The following is a 16284-nucleotide window of genomic DNA, read 5'->3' as shown; positions in this document are numbered from 1 at the left end:
ATAGTATGTATCAAACTATATAATTTTTTTTTGGTAATATGTATTTTTAAAAAATTTATTCGTACATCAAGTATTTCACATAATTTATAATTGTTGCAAGCGCTGTATTATTTTTTTTGAGGATATAAACTCTGATTTATATATAATGGAATAAGTGATGCGGTTCATAACTTATGCTCATTAGTGTTTTGGTACATTTTGATTATTAAATGTACTTATTATGTACTCTAAATAGAAATTTACATAGTTTGGAAAATGTAAATATTATTACTTCAACTATTTTAAGGGATAAATACGGAGGGTGTATTGGTCAATTTCACATTATCCGGCACACGCTGTGACTCTGAGAAAATGGAAAACCTCCGCCAATAGCAATGGCTGTTTCTATCTCTGTTCTCGCCTCATCCCGCTCTTTGAAATCCGCCGCACCAAATTCCCTGCAATTATTGTCGCCGCCTCCGCTGCCGTTGCTTGGAAACTGCGGACTTGTAGAAATTGGTGAAGTCTAGGCTTCCTGGTGCTTCGCTGCGCAGAATATAATCGGAAATGCGCCATTGCTGTGGTTGTTCTGCAGGAATGCACCGGGAAAATTAACTATCACTTTTTACGATGCTAAGGTGCTCCTAGCATCCAATTATTATTTCATTTAGTTATATGATGTATTGGTGTTTGCTTCGCGTTTATTTGTTCGGTTATCGATAGCTCTGCAATTAGCTTCGCTCGGAGGTATATGAATAATCGAATAGATGCAAATCATCTCAAGTATATAATAGGGGACGATTATTAATTTACTCCAATTTGAGTGGAAGATCTGTGAATGCCTGGAATAAGGAGATCTACAGGTTTGGATATAGCAGTGAGCCTGAAGACGTACTAACTAGTAGACTTGGTTTAACACTGCACGTTGAGCAAGATGAGATGGAAGAAAGTTGACGCTCGCCAGAACTTGCCATGTCCCACAGTTTTGTGATTGACATATCTTACTTTGTTTTCATTTGTTTCTCTTTTTTCAAATTAACTCAATGATGATTCCTTCAGGACTCCCTTCAAGCAACCCTCTATGCAGGGCTGCAGTATTGTTAAGACTCCACTTGTGACCATAGGCTACGATAGTAGCTATGATATATTTCTGCTCTCTTGTCAGGCACGAGCAATTTTCAATGGCCTTTCCCCGGCCTCATTGAAAGTAAGCGACAGCCATAGATCACCTTTGAAACAGGAAAATCTCCCAACCAAGGATGCTAGGGTAGACTGGGTAGTCAAGAGGAAGAAGGCTGGGCTGAGGAAAGCTAGAAAGCACCCGCAGTACTCAAAATGTTGAATTTAGAATATACACACAGCAGATGCCATATATCTGAAGTTTGTGATTTTATTGAACTACAAGCAATGTCATTCTCTAACGTATTGGCTTTGGTTTCTCAGGATTTCGACATGAAATCGTCCCCGCACTATGGGATAGTTAAATGATCATATGCAGACAGAAGCTCTAGATTTTGGTGTTCAGCGAGTGTCTTCTTTGTAACAACTTGTACAAATTCTTGTTTAGGCTGGCATTTTCTTCTCAAAATCTCATGAATATCATGGAAATGAAAATTTTCAAGATACTAGGATACAATTCATTTTTTTCTTCTTTGTACTTTGATATTTTTTTATTTATGTATCTGCTGTTGTATGAACTGGAAGCCATTCAAGTTAAATGTTGATTAGGCAATTGGCATCTTCCTACAGTCTACTTCGTCTCACTGAAGGTTTATGCTACAAAGTCGTAGATTTTTATGTAATTGCAAATAGTAAATTTAGTTTCTGATAGTAAGTGCATTAAAGGGTGGATCAATCGCACAAGGTGTAAACTAATCAGATTGGATTTTCTTTTTAGGATTAAAAGCAATTTTCGTCTTGTAAATTTTGCATTTCAGCGTTTTAGTCCTTTATCTTTCTAGGGTATCAAATAGGTTATTTAACTTTTTTATTTATTTGCGATTTTGATCATTCAGTCGTCGAAGTTTGCAAATATTGCCGGAAAAAAAGCATGTGCTAAAAAAATGCAACAAAAATTATGTTCACCTCTTTCCTCTTTATTCACTGATAGTAAGTCTAAGCGTAATGAGGTGGTTTGCTTCACTTCCCGTGATCAACTGAGCTTCCCATATGTTCTCTACAGACTCAAAGGGTTGATGTGCATCAATATGTTTCCCGTTCCGCGTTAGAAAGGATCTTGTTAAAGCATTGGTCACATTCAAAAGGCAAAGCCTTTTTTGGCCTTCTGACAGGACTATTCAGCAGCCTCAAGCTTTCATTTGTCTTCCTGGATGAGGTGCTGGATAAACAGCAAGCTTAAGCTCATGATTGATTTACCGGACTGGACTTATTTGGCAAATTTAGCCATCACCACGGTTAAGTCTATTGTTTTTGCATTTACCCGTTTTCTTCTGTTCATGACTGCAGTTTCCTTGATGGTTCACCACATGCCAGGCTACAGGTTGTTTGTGATAGCAGTTACTATATCCTTTTTCCCTTTTTCAGGAGAAGAATGACTTCAGCGGATTAGGTGAAGAGCTTAAAGGTGGATTAGGTTGCCAGAACTTCCAACATTAACAAACACACTCGAGACAGACTTTATTAAAGGGACCGTTCAAAGATCACAGTCCAATCCAATGTATCATAACCTCTGAAACTACCCCTTGAAATAATGTTGTGCAGGATCATATATTGCACTGCAGTTCTTTTAGCCACAGCTTCAGTTATACTTCTGGCCTTGTTCTCACCACTACCCCACAGAAAAGCCCACAAAACTCCCCAGCTAGCCTTATCCTTCTACATTCAACAACCTCAAGTTGGCGGCTCCAGCATGCACCCAGCTCCTCCTAAACCCGGGGCCTGGATCTTCCACCGAATGCTGACCGAGGGGCCGGAGAACACGTCCCGGGTGGTCGGAAAGGCGCAGGGTTTCATAATCCCGGTTGAAAGCTTTGCTTATTCGGCCTTCAATATCATTTACCTTACATTTCATACTCATCAGTATTCAGGCAGTATTAGCATCGAGGCAAAGAATTTTGGGCACAAGGAAACAGAAGAACTGGCTGTAGTGGGTGGGACAGGGTCATTTTCTTTTGCTCGTGGCCTTGCTGTTTTTGCAGAGACAAATAGACAAACACCTAATCTGGATGCAACTTATCTTATAAAGTTGCACCTGAAGTTCCCTAATAGATCCCAAACAATACCAGGATGAGGTGAAATATTAGTTAATTTGGCTGAGTTCTTTCTTGATAGTTTTTTGAGATCAAATTTTCTTGATCTTCTTTTATTGCGTGTAATATTGTCGGTGGAGATCAACCACAGGACTTGTAATTTATAAACCTTAAAATAACAACTTTCATGGAATGTTTTTGTCAAATCATGAATTATAATATGTTATGGTTGGTAAAATGGACTAAAGGAAAAAGAATTATTTGTAGTTGGTATATTATCAAAATTTAGCATTTCTGATGATTAGTCAATGCCTAAAATAGAAAAATATAGGATTTAGCAAGAAAATTGGAAAAAGAAATATTGGATTTAGCAAGAAAAATAAACCAAATTATGCGTTCGTTAAAAATAAAATCTAAACCAAATTTTATTTCATAGTTTCCTGAATTTTTGGGTGTTAAACGGAACTCAATCCATAGGCAGGGGGAAAACAATAACAAATGCAAAACTTGAAAAACAAGAACAACAAATTACATAAATGTAAATATTTGTTACTGAATATTGGATGTATTTATCATTAAAATTATAATTTGAAGAGGTATGTTTATAATTAGACTTTTAGGAGTATCACTGTAATTTACCGTTAAAAATAATTTAATTTACTTTTTGTATTTTTCTTTTAACTATCAAGAATAAGAGAGAGAGAGAGAGAGAGAGAGAGAGAGAGAGAGAGAGAGAGAGAGAGTTGAAAATTATTCACCGTAGTCTAACGCTTTCACCTGAAGTTTTATAGACTGGAAAGGACTTGAAAAGACTTGAAAGAGGGAACAAAAACCCAACCGAGTTATTTCCTCTTCAGAGCTCAGAGAAGAATGGCGAAATCCAGCGCCGACGATGAGGATCTGCGGCGGGCCTGCCAGGCGGCGATCGAGGACACCAAGCAAGATGTCGTAATGTCCATCAGGGTGGCCAAGAGCCGTGGGATCTGGAGCAAAGCCGGCAAATTGGGACGCGGTCATATGGCCAAGCCTCGTGTTCTAGCCATTTCGAGTAAGGCAGTTCAACTCTTTTCTGTGCTTTTGGGGCTGGTAGAGATGATTTACGATGATGATTGCGTCTACTTTTCAGTTTGAAATTTGATCAATAAGTTAATTACCGCCTGCACGTAATTGAATTGTGAAGTTAAATCTAGAATTTGATTTTTTGAATTTCGGATGTTAATTAGCTTAGCGTTGGCTGCTCTACTGGAGGTCTACTTAATTGGCACATATATAGTAATTGATTGCTCCGTTCAGCGTGCTCTAGTTTTGGTAGGTAGACTAAGCTCGCAATAGTTCTGGATGTGAAACTTGAAATTTTTGACCAAGCATGTTTTTGCGGGTACTAGTCCTTATTTGAAGCGACCTTATTCTTTTGAATGTTAATTTGAGTGGCTATCTGAGAGAAGCATTGCCATAATTTGAGTGGCTAACTGAGATATATGCTACTTGAAGGTCTCTGAGACGTAACTGGGTTTTGAAAAAGGCATACTTTACCTTTAGTCTTATCTTATACACAATCAAAGATATTCTGGATTTGTGTCTAGGACACACATAGAATTTATGTTCACCCCCCAGATTTAAATTTATGTTCACACACACACATTTGCATCATAGTATGTGTTTGCTTTCATATTGGCTTGACAATCATGGGAAGACTTAACGAAATTTGTTTAGATAAGGCACTTGCCTGGGTGATGGAGAAACATTTAGATGCTTCCCTTCTGTTCTTTAGCATTTTAAATGTACTCAGGAGTAAATAGAATGAGTTGCAAGCCTTATTGCTGCTAATGGAAAACTCATACTTTTTTCAGCCACCCCTAAACATAAAAAGAATTGCTTGAAAGGTAAAAAAAGATGAGTACTTGTTGTGGGTGAAAAACTGTTTAACGCCATCAAACCATTCCTTTGGTTTTGATTATTTGTCATGCAAGAAAATTTCACCTTTTTTCTTTCTTTTGAATCTTTTGATTGTGCCCCCATACTACAGATAGTGGAAAGGAGCAATTGTATTGATATGACTGTATCATACCAATTATTTGTGAATATAGAATGAAAATAATATTCATCACTTTTTGTTCAACCTATTGATGAACCAATGACTTCACATGGTTGCTTGCAGCAAAGGCAAAAGCTCAACAGATTAAAGCTTTCCTTCATGTCTTAAAATATTCCTCTGGAGGTGTTCTTGAAGTAAGTATTTAGTATCATGTGAAGCTTCATTCCTCTGAAAAATCTCTACTTTTTAGATCAATACCTGGTATGTTCTTGATATATTATTGGAGAATGAGTGCATATGTAGGCACATAATGTCCTTGCCATCTTACTCCAAGAAAGATTCCTAGTTTCATAGGCTGTAGATGGCAAGTTTTAGTTCTTAATGTAGGCACAATTCTTTAGTTAACAATTACAACGTCAAAAACTAACAGATAAATCAACGAAGAATAACCATAAATTGAATAACCTGAGTAGAAAATGGAAGTTGAAAACATAGCATATTAAATATTATTCAAACCTTTCTGACTTGACTAAGATGTGGACTTTTTTTCGAAGTTTGACATTTTTTAGTATGTATTGTACACTTATATAATTTATTTCTTTGACTTATAGCCAGCAAAATTATACAAGCTGAAGCATCTTTCGAAAGTGGAAGTTGCAACCAATGATCCAAGTGGATGTACTTTTGTACTGGTATGGCTCATTAAGCATTGTGTACCCCAAGTAGATTTTAGCTCATTAATCTTTATATATCCTTCCTAGATTTATTTTCTTAAAGATTTACTTTTAGAATGGCTCATTGAACACATGTTTTTGATTAAATTGGTGTTGGTCCTGTTCATAAAGGGTTTTGACAACCTTAGAAGCCAGAGTGTAGCCCCACCTCAGTGGACAATGCGCAATATTGATGACAGGTAGCTACTTGTCCTGGTTATGCCAATCCAGCCATTATTTGGAGATGACTTGGGGCTGTTTCTCTTCTATGAATGACGGCTTCTCCTTTGTTGGTTGTAGGAATCGTACTCTGCTTTGCATATTAAACATCTGCAAGGATATGTTAGGTCGTCTTCCTAAAGTTGTCGGCATAGATGTTGTGGAGATGGCTCTTTGGGCAAAAGTGCGTGGTGATATGATTCAGCTTGCTTCTTCCTTCATTCATCACTTTATTAACAATAGTCAACAGGAAATAATCTTTGTTACGTGCTTCTGCTAGTTATAGTCATTGAACCGGGGAGGGTGCTGTTTTGTCATAGAGTTATACTTCTGTTCCTTTTGATATTCAGAGCACGAATATTGATTCTTCCTTGCCGAGTGATCACTATATTATTTTCTTCATCAAGTTTCATTATAAATGTCACTTGGAGGTTCTGTAGTTATGAATGAAGTTTTCCATGATGGTTGATCAATGTACTTGAAGCAAAGAAGACTCAGAATATGTTTCTTCCCCCACGAGACGACAACTTGTGTTCCATAGAATCTCTTTAAGTTATCTGTTTCCGGATTATGTGCATCAAATAAACTAATTCTCCCCTTAATGATGATCTGCGTAACTACATGTGGATTCATGATTTTGATTGGTCAGTTTTGTTGTATTCTCCACTGTTAATTTTTAAACTCAGAGTCTATTATATATCTTTGACAGGAAAATACACCAGCAGTTACTAAGCAACAAGGAACCCTTCAAGATGGGCCAGTTATCGCTTCAGTTGCAGAAGACGACATGAAAGTGACAGTTGAAAGAGAATTGGTATCTCAAGCGGAGGAAGAGGACATGGAGGCTCTTTTAGGCACGTATGTACTTTACGTTTAAATGTAAACTTACTCCTTTGTGCTGAATGCATAGCATGCAGTTGAATGGATCATGAATTGTACTTGTAATGCAGTTAAAAGGTAAAAAATGATGAGAATCTTACCAACAATGTTAAGAGGAATTTTGAGCTGTTAGTACTTAGTAGAGAGAAGTTCAGACACAGATTTTCACAGGTGGGAGGGTTGTAAAAGCATGTAAGCTTGTTGTCTGCAGTAGCATAAGAGAAGGGGTGCTTATAGATCAATGATTTTTGAGGAATGCTAGTCTAGGTTGAATGATAGGAGGTTGGTTTTGTATGAAGTATATTAAGTTTAGATACAGTAGGCGAAAATAGAGAATGCTGTCATCTGTACATGTGGAGATATAAACTCAATTTCCTTCTGAAGCTTTGTATGTGATTGCTGATTCTTGAGGTACAATGGATTGTTATTTGTAACAAAGGGATGGAGGTTTAAAGATATCATGTAAAAGCAATATGGAAAACTGAGGAAGAATCAGAGTTTCTACAGATTCCACATTGAGAAGTTTGACCTTTTAATTAGGTTGCATCATGCATAGAAGAAAGTTATTTGGTGCTTTCCACGAGTTCTCTACAGTTAAATCGTGCCTTCTTGGGTTGAATCTCATAGAGTTCACAGCCTTTTTATTCCACAAGCAATGCACTGTTATTCAGATTTCTAAAAATTACTAGTGAATCATACTCTAGCAGGGCCCAAAAATAAGTCTCATTTTACTTGGCAGGAGTTTTAAATGAGAGTTGAATGTTAAGAATATGCGTAATACAGAGGTGCTCATTTCTTATCATATTGCTTTAGATATATGAAAATCAGACAAATTTCAACAAATTCCTTTCTGAAATAAATCCACTTTCCAGTATTGAGCCTGTCTTTCCATCCAACAACCTTCTATATCTAAACGCACATGTGACACTAATAAATGTACGTTTGACCCTTCATTTAATATTTACCCCAAAGTGAAGCTATTGAATTAGCTTGTATGCAACTTAATCATTAATGCTGAATTGCTGATCTATCTGCATTTGTGAACCTCCTGAATTGAGTTGAAAATTTTGTGACTTTCTCTGTGGAAAATACTTGTCTTCCTAATTTTTACCTACTTCAAGCTTCTCAGACATGAATTTGAAGAGTCATCGTCATTGCGCATATAACTCTCTTCGAAGCAAATATCTGCAAGTTACATGTATTTTCCTTGCTCATTTCTCTTAGAATAAAGAGAACTAGAAGTAGAATCTGACTGTAAGACGAGTACTACTTACAAACTAGCCAGTGTTTATGCTCTAAATCTGAAGAGATGGAAAGTGAGTATATACTTTTGGCTGCATGTCACTCTTGACATGGTGATGCCTGCGATAAGATAGTGTGGTTAGGTCACCTTCGTCTTTTATCATGTTAACTAATCCTCAGTCATAATTTTTCCAGAAAGTATTAGTCAATGAAAACAAGATAGCATCCCCATATTCATCTTTTATGAGCTACAACGTGGTGCATATTGGGATATTTCATTTAATGTTCCCACCCTTACTGGAGTTCTGCGGTCCATAAGTGAAAGTCAAGTTATTCCTCTACTTACCTGCAGAGGATTGTATGGAGTAGACACTGCTACTTTAATCTGTTACTTCCGCTTTTGTTGATTATGCTAGTGTGAGATAGCTTACTTATGCATTGTCACCATGACTTTTTGGTTGTTTGAACCCATAGTTAATGCTATGAAAATTGCTGGTTTGCAGTTATGTCATGGGCATTGGTGAAGCAGAGGCATTTTCTGAGAGGTTGAAGCGAGAGCTTCAGGCTTTAGAAGCAGCAAATGTGCATGCAATTTTGGAGAATGAGCCTTTAATAAATGAGGTACTTATGGGTTGCAATATGATGGGTGTTGTAGTCCAGTAGGCTTTTGTTCTATTTGTGACAATCATTTTGCGCCTGAAGAATCTCAACCCCCCCGCCCCCCCAAAATTCTCTCCACCCTCCTCATTGTACTTTTATTTCAAAATAAATGCACGATTGGTGTGATGCTGTAGATTTATTTATATATTAATCTATCTTTTCTGTGCTCTGCAGGTATTACAGGGGCTTGAGGCTGCCACTAACTGTGTCGATGACATGGATGAATGGTTAAGCATTTTCAATGTGAAACTACGCCATATGAGAGAGGACATAGAATCGGTATAGATCTCTAAAATTCTAATATGATTTGGAAAAATAAGTTTTTGTGATTTGAGAAATGTACATTTGTGTTGCTTGGTGCTGCAGCTGTGTATGTCTATTCAAAGATTTCATTGATGAAACACATTGAACCAAATCTAATATTATCCATGTGTTTGTTTTAATTATTTTGGTACATTTATTACTTCAAGAAACATTTTCTGGCTCAACCTGGAATTGGATTTGCTTCTAGTTTGCTAACATGCTACCATATACTTTTGGGCTTGCAGATTGAAACGCGAAATAACAAGCTGGAAATGCAGTCAGTAAACAACAAATCGTTAATTGAGGAACTTGATAAACTTCTTGAAAGATTACGCATCCCATCTGAGGTCTTCTCACATAGCTTCTTTCTTTTTGTGAAATTAACATTTTACTTAATAATATTAGATGTTGCGCTCTTTATAATGGATTGCATAACTCCTACTCTCGGGACTTTCTATTGTTGATTTGCTATTTTTTCTTTTTGATGCAGTACGCAGCATGTCTTACAGGGGGTTCATTTGATGAGGCTCGCATGCTTCAGAATATAGAAGCATGCGAGTGGCTGGCCAATGCTTTACAAAACCTTGAAGTTCCCAAGTTGGATCGTTGCTATGCAAACATGAGAGCTGTATGTAGAGTTGATGGCTTATTTCTGTTACCTTTAGCATCAAGATTAATTGCAACATAGTTAATTTGAAAACTATAGTACAACACAGTCAATCCAGAATTCTGAGATCGGTTTATGAGGCTGCTCTTCTGGCCATAGATGTTAGAATCGTATAATTTTATACTTTGGGGTTTCTTTTTATTCCAGAAGGTGAATTGTCAGGAAAAAAGGAGGATTCATAGTTGGTAAGCTAGGTGTTTTTATAAATTTTGGGTAGTTTCTCTTACTGTCATTGGTGGGTGAAACTCACAGGTCAGAGAGAAGCGGGCAGAACTTGACAAGTTAAGAAACACATTTGTCAAAAGAGCATCCGAGTTCCTAAGGAACTATTTTGCTAGTTTGGTGGATTTTATGATAAGCGATAAGAGTTATTTCTCTCAGGTATTGCTACAGACACTTGATGATTAACAATTACTAATCTATTCTGGTTTTGTAAATTATTTGCTGATTACTTGGTTTAACAGCGTGGACAACTGAAAAGGCCTGATCATGCTGATTTGAGGTACAAGTGCAGGACATATGCTCGCCTCTTGCAACACCTGAAGGTACGATGAAGAGTTTTATCTACAATATTAGCTGTTTGATGTCATAGCTTATTCTTGTGTACTTCATTATTTCTCATGCAGTTTGTTTTCCTTCTTCCTTTTCCTCTGGGTATTTGCAGAGTCTAGATAAGAATTGCTTGGGCCCATTAAGGAAAGCTTACTGCAGCTCTCTGAATTTGCTTTTACGCCGGGAGGTCAGGGAACAGATCTTGTGTTGATGGCCTTGCAGTTGCTTGTCTCTGGTGTCTTCACATTTACCACTAGAGTTGCATGTTGTCTAGGAGGTTCCATAAATTGATTGCCTGTTTCTATGTTATAAGATTATGGAGAGTAAAGGTCACTTGTGTATCATCAGAATATTATGCATGACTACATATAATTTTTTCCCTATGTATATGATCAACAATAGGTTTTTAATCAATGTAATATTAGGAAAGCTAAGGACCTCTGAAACACCCTTTGTCATGGTTCTGAATGCAGCTTCACTGCGCCTAAAATAAATATTTGTTCTTTTTCTCTGCTAACTAGATTTACTGCTCTATTTGAGCCTGAGGTGGTTTTTCATATGCAGTAACACTTTGGGGTCACTGCCAGTGGGGCAATTATTTCAAAACATGACTATGAGATACAAACCTGAACTTCTTGTTCTGATTTGATCTTGTGCATGAATGTTTGTATCAGTCCTTTTATTTATATGCTTTCATCCAGCAAATTGATGTCTACTTTCAAGCTTGAAATTTTTTCCAATTTCTATGCCAGGCTCGTGAATTTGCAAATGAACTCCGTGCGAGTACAAAAGCATCAAGGAATCCAACTGTGTGGCTTGATGGTTCCACTGGCTCGAATCAAAGTGCAAGTAGTGCAGATACTTCCACCGTTTCTGAGGCATATGCGAAAATGCTCACCATTTTTATTCCACTCCTTGTGGATGAGGTTATAATTAGGCGTTGAAGCTCTATATCTCTGCTTTTCTTACTTTGTCTTCCCTTACTATAGACAAGCTTCTTATATGCTAATAAACCACAGAGTTCTTTCTTTGCACACTTCATGTGCTTTGAAGTTCCAGCTCTTGTTCCGCCTGGAGGTCTTGCCAATGGCAACAAAACAGTACCCATTGATGATGATAATGATGATGATTTGGGCATCTTGGACATTGATGACAATGATAAAGCTGGTATTTCATAGTTTTTCACATTTTGCTTTAGCTTATTGCATGATAGTCACCCCCTGTCGCAATTTTCCAGGTCAAAAAACTGCAGACCTGCAGGCATTAAATGAATCACTTCATGATTTGCTTGATGGAATCCAGGTAGCAATCATTTGTAATCTGCAACTTTATTGCTTTGATTTCAGCTCAAGTTCCCTGTTTTTGATGGATAATCTTCTTTCTGACTGCTTCCCTTTTCCCGTTGAGTTTTTAGGAAGATTTCTATGCTGTGGTGGACTGGGCATACAAGATCGATCCACTGCGTTGTATATCCATGCATGGTATCACGGAACGCTATATTTCTGGTCAAAAAGCTGATGCAGCTGGATTTGTGCGTCTTTTGCTTGATGACCTGGAAAACAGAATTTCTACACAATTCAGTCGTGTAAGTTATAATCCTCTAGTAAGGAAACTTTATTCTTGAATAGAAAAGGATCCATTAGTTCTGTATACCTATGGATGATTTTTCCAATGAACATTGATGAATATGTGAAACTATCAATCCTCGGAGAGCTGGAAGTGGCTGACCTTGAACTGAAACGAACCAAGGATCTAACTAAAGTCTGTCTGTACTGAGATGTTCAAACAGAATTAAAATCTTCCCCTCAGCTGTTGGAAAAGAAGCTGAAGCTATCCTATCTAACAAGAAGGATAACCTGGTTGCTTTCTAAGCCATTTGCTTAAGAACATGAAATTATACCTTTCCTTGTCTATAACAGGAAGGTCTGATAAATATTTGGGCGACCATTTAAAGGAATGCTATGAAATATGTGGAACTATATAAGAATTACGAACAACAAATACCATTCTATGCAACTCTTTGTATTGTGCAATGATTTTTATGCGCTAATACGTATTCTGTATTTCAGTTTGTGGATGAAGCCTGCCACCAGATCGAAAGAAATGAACGAAATGTTCGGCAGGTGGGAGTCTTGTCATATATACCCAGGTAATTGTAACTTTATTTATACTGTTTCTTGACTGCCATTCTTCTGATGGGAAAATCCTTTCTTACCTTTCCCTCCCCTATTGATTTATTTCTTTTCTTTTTCCATTTTCATTCTTTGTACTGGTGGAGAGCCAAACTTTGACCACTATGCCTGTCAATTGTGCATCACATTGCCTAGGTTTTGTTTGATGAAAAATGAAATTTCTCATTAAACCTAAATCGTCTATAAATTTCATGTTCCTAAAGTTTGTTCAAGAACTTATCTGTTATGTTTAGTGCTTGTAGAGTTTTTCTGTCAAACATGAATTTATTTGGTTTAGCTTTTGTTTAGATTTGCCACTCTTGCAACCCGCATGGAGCAGTACATACAAGGACAGTCAAGGGATTTGGTGGATCAGGCTTACTCAAAGTTTGTGAGTGGTCCTATAAAATTGTTTTCTCAACATATTGTGCACATTAAAATGCTTTTCATATATGTGGTCCAGTACTGTGATATAATGGTTTATAATTTTCATTTCATTTCTTTAAGTGCATGGTGATGCTCAATGCAGCCTGAAATACTCTTCTATCTTTGAAACTTACCTGGTTTACCAGTTCTATTTGCTGACAGTAATCTTCAAAATGTAATGTGAAATAGAAAATCTCCTTGGTTCCTAATAGTAAATGAAAAGAAACAATATAAATTATTTCAAGTAATATTTATAGTTGAATGATGCAAATATGACAATTCTTTCACGAACAAAATAGGAACCTTGCCTTTCTCCACCATTCCACAGAGAAAAAAGAAAAAAAGGATTGGCTTGTAAAAGTTGTGGTCCCTGAGACACGCTCATGCCTGAAATTATCAGCACTTGTATCCAAGGGAATCTGAATAAGAGTTACTTTCCGTGATTGCCGATCAAAACTATTGTTTGTTTCCTCTGAGGAAGAAAGGAGGAATTTTGGATATGGTATCATTTTCTCGTCAAACCTTTAATCATGAGATATCACTTTCATGCTGGAGTAGCCTCTAAGAAGCTCATGTAATCTAATAGTGTTGATTGACATATTTTCATCAGATCATAGAATTTCTTTTCATAGGTTACGTATGGTTTGGACTTCTCCGTGATATTTGAAATAATTTGGCAGGTGACAGTAATGTTTGTGACATTGGACAAAATTGCTCAAGCAGATCCAAAATATGCCGATATTTTGCTTTTAGAAAATTATGCAGCATTCCAGAACAGGTATCATCAACTTAGAGTGCACTGCACTCGTGTATCATATGCTATATGTTATTTATTTGTTTATATTGGTATATATGTAGAATTTCCATTTTGTGGCTTTTAGTACTGCTTTGGAACTATTATATTCACTAGCTGGTTGGAATTTGCAGTCTGTATGACCTGGCCAATGTTGTGCCCACTTTGGCAAAATTTTATCACCAAGCAAGTGAATCTTATGAACAAGCTTGCACGCGCTTTATAAGCACAATTATATACTATGTAAGTTATTCTTTTTCAGATATAACCATTGTGCACTGTTTATTAATGTTAAACTGTAATATAAGTGGAGTGTAGTAAGCTGACGTCCGACTTTACAACTTGGTCTGGCTCAAGTGCAACATTGATGCTTCAAGGTTGATGATAGAGTCACAGAATGGTACAAAGAGATTAGGAACACAAATTAGTAAACCAGCATTATTTCCCTTGCAAAATGCCGACTAGTGTTCTAGTCCAAACATATGGATAAGAGCATTTATCATGAGTAAGCAATACCACAATATGTCCTTCTAGGTCATTCAAGAGTTGTTTTGCATTACCGAACGGTCCCAGTTAGCTGATGAATCTTCTTAGCTGTTTCCTGATTGATGAATATGGGTTAATGTGCATTAAATATTATGATATGTTGAGTCCTCTCTGAGTTCAATGTTTACCGTTTCACGTGCCCTTTCTTTTGTTTGAGTTGAACAACCCCAAAGAAGAAATTAAATTCGACCTATATAAATCTGATTCCCTGTCTTTAGTGTAAGTTATGGTGTTCAGCATTGAGTGAGAACTGAAACCCGAAGAAAAATGCAAAAAACAAAAAAGGATATTAGTAAAGTATAAGAGCCGCCTGGAGCCTGTTCACCTGGTTTCCCTTTTTGACTTTCATTAGCATTGTTAAGTTTTCCAATTGGATGAATATCTTGTTATAAATTTGTCATTGATTCTATTTTATAGAATCTGCTTATTGATATTATTTTCTTAAATGCAGCAATTTGAACGACTTTTCCAGTTTGCTCGCAGAATAGAGGATTTAATGTACACAATCACACCAGAAGAGGTCAGTCTGTGAAGCATGTGTCTTACTAATTTAACTCCTCGAAAGCTTTAAGAATCTGCCTTTTTTTGCTCTTCTGCTCAGTAGTAAGGTATTGTCACTTCCATGACATGCTCTCCAAGTGGGTAAAACTTCTTCACTGCTTCATGATTTGCAGGCTGGCCCTCGAATGTGTTATTTTCTTTATGAAATTTGGGATTGAATCCATTTACAGTAACAGAATGAATCCATAGTGTTGCCCTAACTAGTGGTCACATACGCAAGATTGCATTTCAGTTTGTGTTTATAACTCAAGTGAACTGGTTCTAACTTTTAACTCATGCCATGCTGCCAACAGCATACAAACATGCAATTTTGTGGCATTTATAAGTGAACTGGTTTAAATGCATACAAGCTTAAGTTCTAACTTCTACCTCATCCCATGCTGACATCAGTGTTCCATTTTTCTTTTCAAGTGCTCCACTGAAGTTATGTGAGACTAAAAAAGTATTTATAAATTTCAGATCCCATTCCAGCTTGGATTGTCAAAAATGGATCTGCGCAAGGTTGTAAAATCAAGTCTATCCGGGGTATGACAATATATTAACCTTGAGATTTGGCATCTTCTTTTGATCTATATATGCTGAAAAATATCTTTCAATTTTGTAGGTTGACAAGTCTATCAGTGCAATGTATAAGAGATTGCAGAAGAATTTGACCTCAGAGGAACTGTTGCCTTCCTTGTGGGACAAGTGCAAGGTATTTGACTTAAAACTGTACCTGGTGAACAAAGAATATACTGTTTGCTATGCAAATATACATTTCATTCTGAGTGAACCAGAATAATCTTCTCGAACATCTGCTGATGGTATCCAAACTAATGACAGAAGGAGTTTCTTGACAAGTATGACAGCTTTGCTCAACTCGTTGCTAAAATTTATCCTACCGAGACCATCCCCGCTGTCTCAGAAATGAGAGAACTGTTGGCATCCATGTGAAGGAGCAGCCAAGTCTTGTAAAGTTCACTAGTTTTTAATTGTATCAGTGTCTGTTGTCTTTATATTCTTCCTTTCTTAGCTTTATGGGTCTTCCTTGATATTTTGATTAACCACCTTAGCCGAGTGAAGATGTTTAGCATCGTTGAGCTTTCGTGTGGAGTTCATAGGCAGTACTGCAGAAGGAAAATTTTACACCATGGAAAATCAGACCTGTCTGTTGTAGTAAACTGCACGTTCTGATTGATTGTTTGTTAATGGCTAGTGTATATCAATTCATTTTAGTTGCTTCACTTTGCTCTTGAATTCTCTCTCTCTCTCTCTCTCTCTCTCCCCATACGCCCCCCGTTTGGCATGTTTGAAACGCTTCTACTCATATTCCTTTTTCCTTTTCACATA

At 36.9% G+C, this 16284-nt stretch overlaps 2 protein-coding genes across 7 annotated transcripts; both read left to right on the top strand.

Annotated features, from left to right (window-relative positions):
• Positions 1 to 272: 272 nt before the first annotated feature.
• LOC105159200 (Disease resistance-responsive (dirigent-like protein) family protein) lies at positions 273 to 4119 on the top strand. Of its 6 annotated transcripts, none has more exons than XM_088879093.1 (2): positions 273 to 3230; positions 3972 to 4111. In XM_088879093.1, the coding sequence occupies exon 1, from the start codon at positions 2690 to 2692 to the stop codon at positions 3227 to 3229; it is 540 nt and encodes a 179-aa protein (XP_088735219.1). In that variant the 5' UTR covers positions 273 to 2689; the 3' UTR covers position 3230; positions 3972 to 4111. The 6 variants fall into 6 exon arrangements, with proteins under 6 accessions (XP_088735219.1, XP_088735218.1, XP_088735220.1 ...); XM_088879092.1 differs by having other exon boundaries at positions 274 to 3230; positions 3980 to 4119; XM_088879094.1 differs by lacking the exon at positions 3972 to 4111 and having other exon boundaries at positions 277 to 617; positions 2524 to 3381.
• On the top strand, positions 4059 to 16178 carry LOC105159198 (exocyst complex component SEC3A). The gene is made up of 25 exons (XM_088879091.1): positions 4059 to 4236; positions 5347 to 5417; positions 5835 to 5915; positions 6069 to 6136; positions 6237 to 6339; positions 6865 to 7013; positions 8780 to 8897; positions 9111 to 9215; positions 9485 to 9586; positions 9730 to 9867; positions 10159 to 10287; positions 10371 to 10451; positions 10571 to 10645; positions 11211 to 11384; positions 11478 to 11625; positions 11696 to 11760; positions 11873 to 12043; positions 12528 to 12607; positions 12939 to 13020; positions 13736 to 13833; positions 13983 to 14091; positions 14846 to 14914; positions 15415 to 15480; positions 15560 to 15649; positions 15778 to 16178. The coding sequence occupies exons 1-25, from the start codon at positions 4059 to 4061 to the stop codon at positions 15886 to 15888; spliced, it is 2661 nt and encodes an 886-aa protein (XP_088735217.1). The 3' UTR covers positions 15889 to 16178.
• The last annotated feature ends 106 nt before the right edge of the window (positions 16179 to 16284 follow it).

The sequence above is a fragment of the Sesamum indicum genome, linkage group LG3 (genome assembly GCF_026168435.1).
Source record: "Sesamum indicum cultivar Baizhima isolate 11 linkage group LG3, ASM2616843v1, whole genome shotgun sequence".
Lineage (NCBI taxonomy): Eukaryota > Viridiplantae > Streptophyta > Magnoliopsida > Lamiales > Pedaliaceae > Sesamum > Sesamum indicum.
Note: the sequence above shows the minus strand (reverse complement) of the source record. Positions and strands in the feature narration are given on the sequence as shown.

Excerpts from the sequence above, each read along its gene's own strand:
- LOC105159198 (XM_088879091.1), top strand. The coding sequence starts at position 4,059 with ATGGCGAAATCCAGCGCCGACGATGAGGATCTGCGGCGGGCCTGCCAG. Across the intron at positions 10,452-10,570 it reads GCCTCTTGCAACACCTGAAG|AGTCTAGATAAGAATTGCTT; the intron begins GTACGATGAAGA and ends GGGTATTTGCAG. Across the intron at positions 15,650-15,777 it reads CCTTGTGGGACAAGTGCAAG|AAGGAGTTTCTTGACAAGTA; the intron begins GTATTTGACTTA and ends AACTAATGACAG.
- LOC105159200 (XM_088879092.1), top strand. The coding sequence starts at position 2,690 with ATGTTGTGCAGGATCATATATTGCACTGCAGTTCTTTTAGCCACAGCT.